This window comes from Macadamia integrifolia, chromosome 3 (assembly GCF_013358625.1).
Source record: "Macadamia integrifolia cultivar HAES 741 chromosome 3, SCU_Mint_v3, whole genome shotgun sequence".
Taxonomy (NCBI): domain Eukaryota; kingdom Viridiplantae; phylum Streptophyta; class Magnoliopsida; order Proteales; family Proteaceae; genus Macadamia; species Macadamia integrifolia.
The window spans coordinates 3,195,361-3,209,383 of record NC_056559.1 but is presented as its reverse complement, the minus strand read 5'-3'; the positions used below and the strand labels follow the sequence as shown (position 1 = coordinate 3,209,383).

The window sequence follows — 14,023 nt, the reverse complement described above, 5'->3', positions numbered from 1 at the left end:
GGGGCGGGATTCAAGCCACTGCACGTCATCAGAAGTGTCCACCCTTCTCACGACTTGGAATTTCGAGATAAAAGAGGAATATTCCCAGAACATGCCTTGGAACCTGAAATATTCTTGGAATCACAGAGCCACTTCCCTCAAGGACTTTACGCCTAAGCAGGATTCTCCACAAACATTTCTCCTTCTCTCTCCATCGGCAATCTATAAATATCAAGGTAAGCCTCCATCACAAGGGATTGAACACTTTTTGCTAAAAACTCTCTTGAATATTTGTTGTGGCAAAATCTGACTTAGGCATCGGAGAGTCTTCCATCGGATCAACTCGGCTCTCCACTGTCTTCTCTCCTGTGCAGATCCATTGGAGCTGCAAGGAAGATCGGCTGGTCAATTTTTACCGCATCAGAAATTGTTTACCGAAATCGAACCGAGCTGTTGACATTAACACCACATAACCATTTAGTAAATGGTTCGGTTCTGGTTTCAAGTTTAAGACCGATTAGTTAAATGGGTTGGGTTGATTTTAACCGTTTAACCCGTTGGTTTCAAACCAAATTAACACCGTGAAAATTAAATAATTTAAACCATCAAAATCGATCCAATTAACCCATATAATGATTACATATTTGGTTGTTTTAACGAAACATAATGGTTTAATTTATGGAAGAACTAAGGACCATAGAGGTTGTCCAACGGTCTATTCAATAATTTACTCCTATTATGCAGCTTGTTTAATGTCTCATTTAATTTGATACAAAATTGAAACGTTTATCAACAAAAGCAAATTTTAGTAAGCATGCAGTAAACTAGCAAACCAATTGTGAACCGTTTAGAAATTGTATGGAATAAACTGTGATCAAAACTATTTAAAATGGTGGAATCGAAACCGTTTACTAAATGGTTGCTGCTTCAGAAAATGCAACCATTTAGTAAATGATGCGGTTTTGATTTCAGTTAGATAAATATAAACCGAACCGAAATCGAATCATATACATCGAAACCGAACCAATTAACCTAACCAAAATCAAACCATATACACCGAAACTGAACCAATTAAAACCCTTAATATTGCCAAGTGGAAGATATGGTGATAAATCTCCTCTTTCTCCTCCCGTTCCCTCCCCACGATCGTAAGATTTTCCTGGAGGATAGAGTTAAAGCCCCTTTTCCATGCCAGCTTCAACAACCTTCTTGCCATTGGAGGTGGTAGAGGTGAAATAAACTTATAAAATTCTTAGTCTATTCAAATGTTTACATGTTTATCAAGTTTATAATGGAAGACGGCCGAGTTCTAAGGACATGGTAGTTGAGGAGATTGGGGAAGACTTTGTCATTGAATTTTGCCAAATTCCGGAACCAAAATGGAATGTTAGGTGACTTTTGAGGAATTCCAGATTTCAACGAAACACGCCTAACTCTTGAGAAATTCTTCCTTTTCAAAGAAAATGGCTTTGGATCAAGAAAAGCTTCAAAAGAAAAATCATGTGACACTATTGGAAGGATATTGTCTTCTGTGCAGCCGTCTACCATATCTAATTTGATAGAAACAAGAGAATATGGTCGATCTAATTCTTCTCATACCATTCCCTAGACATAGAGTGCAGTAGAGCTTTGACATCAAGCATACAGGGTGACACACTAAAGGTCCCTTGCCCATCATGAGAGAGTTACGATAAGAGAGGGGAAATTACACTCCCCTCTCTGTACTATGCCCTAATATTACTTTCCCCCAATGTACTTTTCAAAAATACCAGTCACTTCCCTTGTAGTTTAAAGATTAATAGTATTAAAATTCCATGTAAAAAGACTGATTTACCCTCGTATCCAAGACATATCTTTTCTCTCCCATTTCCTCATCTTTGAATCTGCTCTCAAACTCGCCTGACGGAGGAAAGAAGAAAGACAACAGCAAGGTTTTCTCATTATGACCTAACCCAGCCCAAATCGAAGCTCTTGATCCAGAGACTGTTCTGGTGACGCCTTACCTCAACATAATTGCTCGGCTTGAGGATGCACCTCAGATCTTCACAGGACATTTGCAAGGCCTTCGGCTTTGAGCCAGCCAACGCCAGACTAACATTACCGATTTCAAAGACCTGACCCAAAAGTGCGTCAATGCTACCAAGATCTCTGGTATGGCCCTCACGACCTCAGCTCTTCTTTCAATGCTTTCTTCTCTTCCTCCCTCAAATTGGGTTCAAAATGTCTTTTATTACAGGGAGTTGATGCAGAAGGAGTGCCTAATAGACTAACCTACGATGAAATCCAGAGCAAGGCATATATGGAAGTGAAGGGAACAGGAACCGCAAACCAGTGCCCAACCATCTATGGCGGATTGGAATCCTTCTCCTTCAAACTAGGCAAGTACAGTAAGAAAAAATTATGCTTGGAGCCAACATCGTTCACCGTCAAGGCCGAGGGTGTGACCAAGAACGCTCACCTGAGTTCCAGAAGAAGAAGCTCATGATCCGTTTGATCTACACATTGGACGAGATTGAGGTAACATTTCGAGTTGTCCACTGACGGCACCATCAAGTTCTTGCAGAAAGACGGCATCGACTATGCTGCCGTTACGGTTCAACTCCTAGGAGGCGAGGGAGCGTGTGCCTTTCCTCTTCACCATCAAGTAGCTTGTGGCATCGTTAAAGCTGGAGAATTATTCCGCTGTTTTTTTATATTCCAACCAAACGTTATTCTCTTACATTTTCTATTGGGTATGTCTAAATGTAACCTACAAAAACCTTATAACCTAAATTACTATGTCTCCAAACCTTATAACCTAAATTACTATGTCTCCATTATTTTGTTATCTTGTGATTGCTTTTAAGGTAAAAAAAGTAAATTTAACCTCAATTTTTCGAATCGTTACTTTGATTTAAATCGTAAAATAAGGGATATTTTTGAGAATGAATATACTCTTTCCAAACAACCTGAACAACCCCTTGCCCCAACTGTTCGTCTTCCTCCTCGCGAGTCTTTCTGTTACCTTTATTGGTTTTTATGGCATAAAGTTTGGTGAGATCATCTCCAGTGAGTCAGATAAAGGTTCTCTTTCTTCTCGGCGTGTCCAATGTTTTTCTGGATTTTAGGGTTTAAAACTTCTGGTGGACTTCATTTTTTTTTTTTTTTTACGTTTAGAAACAAACCTTTCCCAGAAATTCATGTACAATATGCTTATTTGTATTGTTGTTCATTAGAGATGAGGTCGGTAAGATAGTTCTAATCATGTCTCTCTCTCTCTCTTCAAAGAAATCAATTATATTAAATATGCTAGTGTTTTCAAGAATTAAAATCCAGGAAGATGACAATGGTAATATTGAGCTTTTTTTTTTTTTTTTCGTAAAGCAATATCGTAGGCTTAGTACTACTATAATGATGACATGTGAAATTTTGTAATTATAATTTATTTTATAGGTTGATTCTAAGGGCCCGTTTGATAACGTTTCTGTCGTTTCTGTTTCAAGAAACGGCAGAAACATAAATTTTCGTTTCTAGAAACAGAAACGGAATTGAAGGTGTTTGATAAGTCATGTTTTTAGAAGTCGATAGTAACCAATGAAAGAATGGCCACAAGTCGTTTCTAGAAACTGCGAAACAAGTTGAACTTGTTTTGCCTAGGTCGTTTCTTGAACCATAAATAAGTAAAAATTTCTATTTTTATTTCTGAAAATAAGTGAAACGGAATAGTTTTATCAAAAGCTTTTTACTTCGTTTCTGCTGTTTGTGGAAACAGAAACGGCAGAAACGCGTTTCTTGAAATGTTATCAAACGGGCCCTAAGGGTTTTGGGATTGATTCTGATCAATTCCAATTTGATTTAGATTTGGATTGAAGTTGGCAGCTACTAATTTGATCTTTGATTTCGTGTTTAAAATCGATTATAAGGTTTACAGGACTAGATCGTGGGTCTTAAGATTTGAGGGCAATTCTAGGGTTCTTTTTTGTCCGATTTTGATTCAATTGGATCAAAATTTATAGGAATCAGTTCCAAGGATGTAGGGGACGGTATCAGTATTGGTCTCTATCGATGCCGATCCGATACCAATTCGGATGGGATGGGATCGGTGGGTATCAGTCTATTTTACCCTTGATTTCATAAAAGGTACTGCTTTTTACCTATTTTACCCCTGAAACGATCTGGATAACTGATCCAGATCGAGGATCGGTTTCAGTCGATACGATCAATCCTAGACCGATACTTGAAACCATGATCAATTTGATCTCCAATTCCAAGTTTAAAATCCCTAGTTGATTTGGCTAGTTCGGATCAATCCCAATTCCGATCATTATAGAATGACATATCTAAGATTTTTGGGATTGGGCTGTTGGTTTTTAAATTTAGTGTCAATTCTAGCATTTTCGTGATTGATTCAGATCTGATCCAGACTGGAATCATTAGGGAATAATTTACTTTTTGATTTTGAGTTAAAATTCTGGTATTAGCCAATTTGGATTAGAATTGGTCGTGAACTATCCAACTCCGGCAGTTCTAGAATGGTCAACTTATAATTGGAATCACTACAGGGATTGTTTTGATACTCAATTTCGAGTTTAAAATCATTGGTCGAACAAATCAATTTTGATCCAAATCGACCATAGTAGTACCCATCCAGGTTGTTTCAGAATGACTGATTATAAGGCTTTTGTGATTGATTCGATCCATTTTCGATTTTGGTCACTTTGATCTAGATTTTATCTAGTATTAGGCCAAACTGAAATCAAAGTTCAATTTCAATTCAGACTGGATCGATTTTTATTGAGTTGACTTAATGGCCTCTTGTAGGTAATATGTTCTCTTTTAGTAATTTTTTTAAAGTTGTTATAAGGTTTTTACGGTTTCAATTCGCTTGATTTGGTCCAATTCAATTTTTTACCAATTTGATAAAAACTCAAATCGATAAAGGCTCATTTCACGTTTCTCTTGATTAGTCCAACCCTCTTGGATTGAAAATGAACACCCTTACTCAAAGCAATAGATCCAATCACCCTACGGTTAGTATAATTTTTTTTTTTTCAATCCCATGTTGGACATTAGAGAGACGAAGAATTGAGATTTGAGATTCCAAATGTAGTGATGGGTCTATTTGAGGATAAAATTCTATTTCTACCCTTTTTAAACACTTTGTCATAAAAAGTGGTGTAACAAGTTTTAAGTTTTTATTGGGAATATAAACACATGCAATTACTTTTTGAATCCTCTTGAATCAATCATTTCTTTCACATTATAGGACTTTTAGGTAATTAGAGGTGGGTTACAAACCTTTTGTAACCTACCTAGGTTACAACTAGACAAACCCTCTTCTATTAATCTGGATCCAATGGATTTAAAATCAAACCATGCTGCTCCTGTTGTCACAAAACCTGCACCCATGAGTTTTGAATCTTGACAAATTGAATCTTAGATTATTGATTTGTTACCTTGAAATACCAAGTCCTAACCAAAGTTTTGAATATGAAAATTCAAACGCAGGGTGCCATTTAGTAGTTGCAGAAATTGAACATTCAACATTTTAGGGAGAAATTTTATCTAGAAAAATACATTCCTTTGGTTTATGATCGGTCGCTACAGGTAGGGATGTATGCAAACCAGAGATGGAAACTGCTTCCATCACAAAAGGGTAATTTGAGGATTTTATATCATATTTTAAGGCTGATATCATTACTTAACGGGATTTTTTATCGAAAAGAGTACGATTGATAGAATCTTTAAACTACAACGGAGGGGAGTGATATTTATAAAAGCATATGGGGGGACAGTGGTATTAAAGCATAATACAAGGGAAGGGAATGTAATTTCCTCTAATTCCTATGGAACTTGAATGTCGAACTCATTTCCACAAGCTCCTTAAATATTTTGTAATTAATGACAGGTGAAACTTTAGCCATGGTTGGATAATGACAAGATCTCCACCAAATTTTGGCCAGAGACAAATTGCAACATGGTAGTGAATAAACGTGTGGTAAGAGACCAATTGCAACATGGTAGTGAATAAAGGTGTGGTAAGAAGAATACTGGATGCAAGCTTGATAAGTACGTCTTTCTCCTCTACTTAATATGCATTATTTTGCATTTATTTAATAATTTTGTAACTAGAAACTATAATGTTTATCTTTTTTTATGAGAAGATAAATTAAATTAACAATAGGAAAACAAAACATCAACAAAGTTCTCTCTAGCATTCACTTCCTATTTTTAAGAATATCTACTCAAAATATAGGAATGTTTCATTTGTATTAACGTTTATAGTCCTATTGTTCAATTTTTGGAAGTCTTGGCATACAACGCCCATGGTTAGGAAATACTCCCATATGATTTTGCATGACATTGTACATATGGACTCTCTTTTTCAGTGTTGGTTCTTCTTATTTATTTGTTATTAAAAAAAAAAAAATTCTCAATATACAATCTGGTGGTCAAATAAGGACGGTTTTTTTAAAGCCCCAGCCCAATTTTGAGTCCTTTATCTCAACCCAAACTGATCATAAATCTGAGGTTCAGTTGAGATTTTGAAACCCAAACCCAACCCTACCAGGCTCATGCCACCGAACCTGCCCTTATTTGCAGGACTGTTCTTGATTAGCCCTAATTTTGATCCTAGCTGGCCTTTTTTTCTTTTTTCTTTTGGGACAAATAATCACATAAGCTAATTACTAAAAATAAGCAAATGCTAATTACCAACAGCAAGGATTAAGAAATTCATAGTAAGAAAATCACAATTTCATAGTTTGGGTTAAACAAGGTTAACAGCTGAATGCGAGAGAGAACAAATCACCAAGTCTTAGCAGAATCAAGCAAATATACAGAATCCAACCTGCAATAATAATAATAATAATAATAATAATAATAATAATAATCAAAACCCAACCTTTTGTTCATATCGTCTTCGGCTTTCTTGGTCAGTTGTTGATAGGTTAATGTATCTTCCATCATAAACACAGAGCATCGCAAGCTTTTGCCTACCGCCTGTGCCCCATCACAATCAGAATGGTGTTGACACATGACTTACTCACTTAGAGCATGCTAGCTACAACAACACAATATCTTCTCCAATGTATGAATTTTTTTTTCTTCCCTCCTCTTTTTCCAATACGTATTCCATGGTATTCATTGCTCTATTCATATTGGCCACAAAGCTCGCAAGAACCCTAGTCACAATCAGTGTAACTACTAATTTCTTCTCCTTTTCAAGGTACTGAAGAAAGTATCTTCGCCGAATAGGAAGAGGTGGAAGTTGGTTTGTAGTGACTGAGAAGAGGAGGAAGTTGCAGTAGATAAAAGAAGCTAAACTAAAGTGAGAAACGAAATGACCAAATGAAGTAGACTCTCTGGATTTTTTTTTTTGGACATGGAGTATAGGGTTTTCAAAGTAAGGTTTTATTCATTTTATACTTTTTTTTTTTTTTTTTTTTTTTTTTTTTTTTTATAGAAGTTCATTTTATACTCAATCATTAAACAATAACAACATCCAAAACCTTATCCCAATTTAATAGGGTTGGTTACGTTGAGATTCCAAGCAAGGACGAGTGTAAGGATCCATGCAAAAAGATTGACGGGTTATGGCTAATTATAATAAGTGACAGCTATTAATCTGACGCACTACTACAAATTAACCACAAGCTTATAACGACAGACTATACGTCTTGCATGCATTATGTCTATCACTAAGGAAATACATCACCCAACCTATTTTTATGTAAAAAGGAATGAAATAAAGAATTACTGACATCCCTACTAAGTGTGAAAGTAACAATTCGAACGTACAACTTCGCAGTAAAAACTATTTAATCAACACACAACTCTGCATTGAAAACTAGATACGCAATCATTAACTTATATATAAATCGTGGTTACAATTATGATCGGCCAGGGCCTCAACCTAGGCCCAACCCAATCCTAACTCAAGGTCTCAATTTTTCAACCCTAACTTGTCCTTAGGGTTAGAATTCTTGGCCCAAGCCCTATTCGGGCTCAAGGCAAGCCAAGGCGGGTTCTGGCCGATAGGGCCAAACTTACACCCCTATTATAGAAGATATGTCAAGGGAGAGAGATATGCATGTCACCCATGTGTTGCATGCTGGTGGGAGGCACAATGAGGTATGGGTGACGAGGCATTATACAAGAGGGGCAATAGGGTCATTTTAAAAGAGGGAAAAGAGAGAGATAGACACTACACTTGCTTGCATGTGACAAATGAGAGGGATAGACATGTTGCCCACGTGCCAATGTGCCACACACTGGCGAGCGGAACCAATGGAACATGGGGTCAAGGGACATGGCATTATACAAGAGAGGCAATGGGGTCATTTCAAAAGGGAAAAGAAAGAGAGACACAATGCTCACTAGCGTGCACATGCCCAACCATTTCCCATACATTAATTACAAATCTAGGTACTTTTTTCCATTGAATAATTAATTTATTAAAAAAAAAAAGAAGAAGGTAGACAATAAGCCAAGACTCGAACTCAAAAAAATTAAAACAGCCATAAAAAAGTGGGGATACATTAAAACCCATGGGAGAATGAATTAATCACCCAAAGAGGGAGAGATATAACAAAATTAGGGGGAAGAAAACAAAACCAAAGGTGACACATCAAAACTAGGGGGGAACAATAAGGAAAAGGCACAAGAGAGAGCAAGAAGCCTATTTGAGTTAGGGCAAACTGCACAATTGTGTATGATTTTATCCTGAATCTTAAATGAAATTACATCTTAGATTTGCTCAATAATGTGCGATTACGTTTACTTTCTCCTTTTATTCCTTTTCCACTAGATGTGATGAGTCATTGTAGAGAAAGCCAACTTACCTAAGTATCCACAAGATGATTTGTCTGTGAAGGTTTTACGAATCCACCTCCATTCTCCATGGAAAACAAACGTAGATCCTGATCTGTAGGGGTGTCAAATCGTGCAGTTCTGGTTCGGTTTACATTTTGATAAGGTGAAATCAAAATCGTTTTCATCCGATTTTGGTTTTAGCGGTTTCTAATTGGTTTTTGTTATTCGATTCACAACTAGTTTACATGTGATTAATAGTGTCGTTTTAGAAAAAGGTTTGTATCCTACAGTTTGTGTGAATCCTATATATATTAAATTTCCTAAAAAGTCAAGATAATATATTTTTATTTTGCTAAGGACATTATACTTTTTATGCAAAATACTACACATATGATAATTAATTAACTATGATCCTAAAAATTAGGAAATCAAGAAATGTGATTGTGTGAAAGTGAAGCTCCCTTCTCGATTAGTACTTTGCTTCCCCCCCCCCTTTTTTCGGGGAGACCCATTAAAATTCTAAACACTTTAAGTCTTTATTACTAGGTACCGGTTAAGCATCGGTTTTCTGGTTTTGAATCGAACCAAACTGGAATTATGGCCTATAAAACAAAATCGGATCAATTTACTATGATGCGGTTCGATTATAACTAGTTGGTTTTGATTCCAATAAATAGTTTCGGTTAAATTTTGACACCCTTAATGATTTGTATACTCCAAATACTCTAAAAATATAAGAGTTGACATGCGAGCCAAAAATGGTTCCATTTGATCCATGTTACTTTTTTCATGGGAAGCCTCAACATTGCCATAAAAAGGGATAATTTATTATTTTGGGAATCTTACAATCTTCCAAGTACTTGAATAGGAGATGCCAATTGCTCTTAAAGTTAGAGGTTAAAGAGACTGGCATTAAATATGACTACCTTCAAGATATTGTGCATTTTTTCAGTCAATTTTGAATATTATATTTTCTATTTTACTTTTAGGGAGGTTAATTGCTTTACTCAGTCTTTATAACTCAGAAAACCTGTCATGACTAGTAAGACAGTTTGGTCGAACTCTACTCCTTGACTTCTTAATCTTAGTGCCTTGTGTTCCTCTAGTTCCAATCTTCAATGAAATTTTTCTTTATCCAAAAAAAAAAAAAAGGGCAGTTGCTGGTTTTCCATGGTACACCACATTAGAACTCGTTTTATTATTTTGGGATAACAAAAAAAAAAAAATTTATTTATATATATATATATGTATCTATCCATTATTTGGTTACCGCGTCACAGATTTTTTTTTTTGAGGTAAATCGACAGTCACAGACTCACAGTGATATAAAATGACAACCAGAAATGGAAAAGAAATTTAGACAAGGGGGCTGATGGAGACAATGGAACCATATCCAATTGTACTTGCCGACCTTTGTTTTTTTAAACACTAACCAACCCAAATCATCATGCAAGAAAGTGCTCCCTTATAAAGTCACAGTATTACTATACTAAAATAACCCTTGTTTATGTAGGGCCCAAAGAGATGACCACTATATTATGGTTCATCTTAGCCCATAATAAAGGTCCAAACGGTCCGACCGGCCACCCTTACACAATAGACCATTCTCAGCTCAATGAGTGGTTCCATTCAGTCCGATCACCCGGTCCAATGGTCCAAAAAACAACCGGTTTCCTCCACTGGAGTCAGGAAATGCACCAGATTCGTAAATAGAAAAATACGATGGAAAATGAAGGGGTAGTTTTGTCATTAAAAATTAGTGAATCAGATTCTGAGAAACACAATAGGGGTATTATGGTCAATTCACCAAGAATAATATTCAATTTCGTGTTAATAAACTTGGTTTACTCGCAAAAGCGAACAGAACTGATAAATACGGTGTTTGCCTCTTCTTCCTTCGATCCAAGTCCAGAGGCTTGATAGGCTTCAAACGCTTTGCCTGTGTTCGTTGTTGCAGAGATATCTGAAACGGAGAAGCTTATTTTCTTGGTTTCTCCGTTTCTTTGAAAGGTCAGTTGCTTACTTGCTTCTTCGGTTTTCCATAGAAACCTTTCTCGAGAACCAAATCTAAATTCATACTGTTATTGCTGATAGCTTAGAGATTTGCATCTCATTGAATAGTAATTTAAAGATTTCATTTCTAGATCTGAATTGGTTTCAGGGTTTTGATCCTATTAACCATTTCTCGATCTGGGTTCCTTCCAGATCTGACGGAAACCATGCAAAGACTGGGGACGATGGGCTGTTTGCGTCAATTTTGGATCTTGTTCCTGTTTTCCTGCTTGATTCTTCAATCCGGAGATGGGTTTTATCTTCCGGGTAGTTACCCTCACAAATATGGTGTCGGCGACCAGTTGTCAGTGAAAGTAAATTCTCTTACTTCGATCGAAACTGAGATGCCCTTCAGCTATTACAGTCTCCCATTCTGCAAGCCCTCTGAGGGCGTGAAGGACAGTGCGGAAAACCTCGGTGAGCTTCTCATGGGGGATAGGATCGAGAATTCGCCTTACAAGTTTCGGATGTACACCAATGAGACCGAGATCTTTCAATGCAAGACCGATCCCTTATCTGCCGATGACTACAAAATTTTGACGAAGAGGATCGATGAGATGTATCAGGTAAATCTGATCCTTGACAACCTTCCTGCTATTCGGTACACGAAGAAAGAAGGTTACTTCCTCCGATGGACTGGTTATCCTGTTGGGATCAAGGTTCAAGCCGTGTACTATATGTTCAACCATTTGAAATTCACAGTTCTGGTCCATAAGTATGAGGAGACGAATGTAGCTCGAGTTATGGGGACTGGCGATGCTGCTGAGGTTATCCCTACAATCGAGAAGCCTGGATCAGATGTGCCCGGTTATATGGTTGTTGGGTTCGAGGTGGTTCCCTGTAGTTTTCAGCACAATGTGGATTCAGTGAAGAATCTGAAGATGTACGAGAAGTACCCATCACCCATTCGCTGTGATCCATCCACTGTTGCAATGGTCGTTAAGCAAGGTCAGCCCCTGATATTCACCTACGAAGTCTCTTTCGTGGAGAGCGATATCAAGTGGCCTTCGAGATGGGATGCATATCTGAAGATGGAGGGATCCAAGGTCCACTGGTTCTCGATTCTCAATTCTCTAATGGTGATCACTTTCCTTGCTGGTATTGTGCTTGTGATCTTCTTGAGGACTGTTCGGAGAGACCTTACTCGCTATGAGGAACTCGACAAGGAAGCTCAAGCCCAGATGAACGAGGAGTTATCTGGGTGGAAGCTTGTTGTGGGAGATGTCTTTAGAGCTCCAGGCCATCCGGCACTTCTCTGTATAATGGTTGGCGACGGGATTCAGATTCTTGGAATGGCTGTTGTGACAATCTTGTTTGCTGCCCTGGGATTCATGTCTCCAGCTTCTCGTGGCACTCTCATTACTGGTATGCTGTTCTTCTACATGATCCTTGGAATTGCAGCTGGTTATTTTGCTGTGCGCCTTTGGAGGACAATTGGATGTGGTGATTCAAAAGGTTGGGTTTCAATCTCTTGGAAGGCAGCCTGCTTCTTCCCTGGTATTGTCTTTCTGATACTGATCACTTTGAATTTCCTTTTGTGGGGTAGCCATAGTACTGGAGCCATTCCTTTTTCATTGTTTGTTATTCTAATTTTGCTCTGGTTCTGCATCTCTGTGCCTCTTACTCTTGTGGGTGGGTACTTTGGAGCTAAGGCACCTCACATTGAGTACCCAGTTAGGACCAATCAGATCCCTCGTGAAATCCCAGCTCAAAAATACCCATCGTGGTTGTTAGTCCTTGGAGCAGGAACTCTTCCTTTTGGTACTCTCTTCATTGAACTTTTCTTCATAATGTCTAGCATTTGGATGGGCCGCGTTTACTATGTTTTCGGATTCTTATTCATCGTTCTGATCCTCCTTGTGGTTGTCTGTGCTGAGGTGTCCCTTGTCCTCACTTACATGCACCTTTGTGTTGAGGACTGGAGGTGGTGGTGGAAGTCTTTCTTTGCTTCCGGTTCAGTTGCCATCTACATTTTCTTGTACTCCATTAACTATCTTGTATTCGATCTCAAAAGTCTAAGTGGCCCTGTCTCAGCTACCCTTTACCTTGGTTACTCACTCTTCATGGTTCTAGCAATTATGTTTGCCACAGGCACAGTTGGGTTCCTCTCTTCATTCTGGTTTGTGCATTACCTGTTCTTTTCAGTGAAACTAGATTGAACTTCCCCACCTTATGAAATTTTCCTCCCAAAACATTCATGGAAATACAGTGGATAATTGAAGCCCACAACTCACATATGTCCTCAAGTTGTCATCTACCTGTCGTAGGTTCATGTTGTTCGTAAACTTGGTAAGAGTAATAATAACCTCCTCTAGTTTTGATTAATTCTTTAGCCGGTAATTGCCGCATGATAGTGTTCTTTTCTTGCGTCTTGAGAGATAGATAGTAGCTGTTTCTGGTAGTTATGAGTATCAATTTTTTTTTCTCTGTAATTGGTTTATTGAGGAGAAGTGTTTATGTATGAATTATAATTCAGAGGTTCATGGTTTTCATGTTTCTAATTCAGAATTGTCTAAATATTTTATTTGAGAAATTTCTTTTTAACCCTATGTTCTACATGGAACACATCATTGGAGTTCTTGTTTTAAGACAAGCTTCTGTTTCTTAAATATCCTTATGTTTTATGGGAAACACCCCTGTGTGTGAGGTGCAGATGATGATGGGTCACATTTCACTTCTCGAGTAATTGCACATACTATTTTTACACATCATAATCTGCTGTAGCTACTAATTAAGCTATTGATATTGTCTATAACATGATAATTCTGCATTCTTTTACCGACCCAATGAACTGGGTCCACAATGAGTGATCTTTCTTGAATTTGGTTTACTCAAATGATTCACTTCTGAACATAGGACTATGTAAATCCTTGAGGCCTAACACTTCATCAGGTGGTTTAATGGTCCTGCTTAGACTTTCAAACCTTGATGTGTTTACTTTATCTACAATTTCCCTCTTTTAAGTTACAGGAATGGCATTCACTTCTCCTACATGGCTGGGGTTGAAGAAGGTACTAGGTGGTTTAGCTAGTTAAACTTCTACTCCCATTGTATTCAAGACCTGGGATCAAATCCTGCCGTCACCTTGCATTACTGCACGTTACGTAATGCCTCCAATTTGTTCCCAACATCCCCAATTCACCATACTGAACCCAGAATGATACCTACCACAGGGCTGCTTCGCAAAACAATTTGGGAA

General features: G+C 37.7%; 1 protein-coding gene and 1 long non-coding RNA gene across 4 annotated transcripts; both read left to right on the top strand.

Moving 5' to 3' along the window:
• The first annotated feature begins 1,612 nt into the window (after positions 1–1,612).
• On the top strand, positions 1,613–2,806 carry LOC122073401. Its single transcript, XR_006138777.1, has 2 exons — positions 1,613–2,130; positions 2,216–2,806. It is a non-coding gene; the product is annotated as an uncharacterized LOC122073401 (long non-coding RNA).
• A 7,830-nt stretch (positions 2,807–10,636) lies between these two features.
• On the top strand, positions 10,637–13,368 carry LOC122074055 (transmembrane 9 superfamily member 11). Of its 3 annotated transcripts, none has more exons than XM_042638858.1 (2): positions 10,637–10,782; positions 10,978–13,368. In XM_042638858.1, exon 2 carries the CDS (start codon positions 10,992–10,994, stop codon positions 12,981–12,983), a length of 1,992 nt encoding a protein of 663 aa, XP_042494792.1. In that variant the 5' UTR covers positions 10,637–10,782; positions 10,978–10,991; the 3' UTR covers positions 12,984–13,368. The 3 variants fall into 3 exon arrangements, with proteins under 3 accessions (XP_042494792.1, XP_042494793.1, XP_042494794.1); XM_042638859.1 differs by having other exon boundaries at positions 10,934–13,368; XM_042638860.1 differs by having other exon boundaries at positions 10,643–10,782; positions 10,917–13,368.
• The last annotated feature ends 655 nt before the right edge of the window (positions 13,369–14,023 follow it).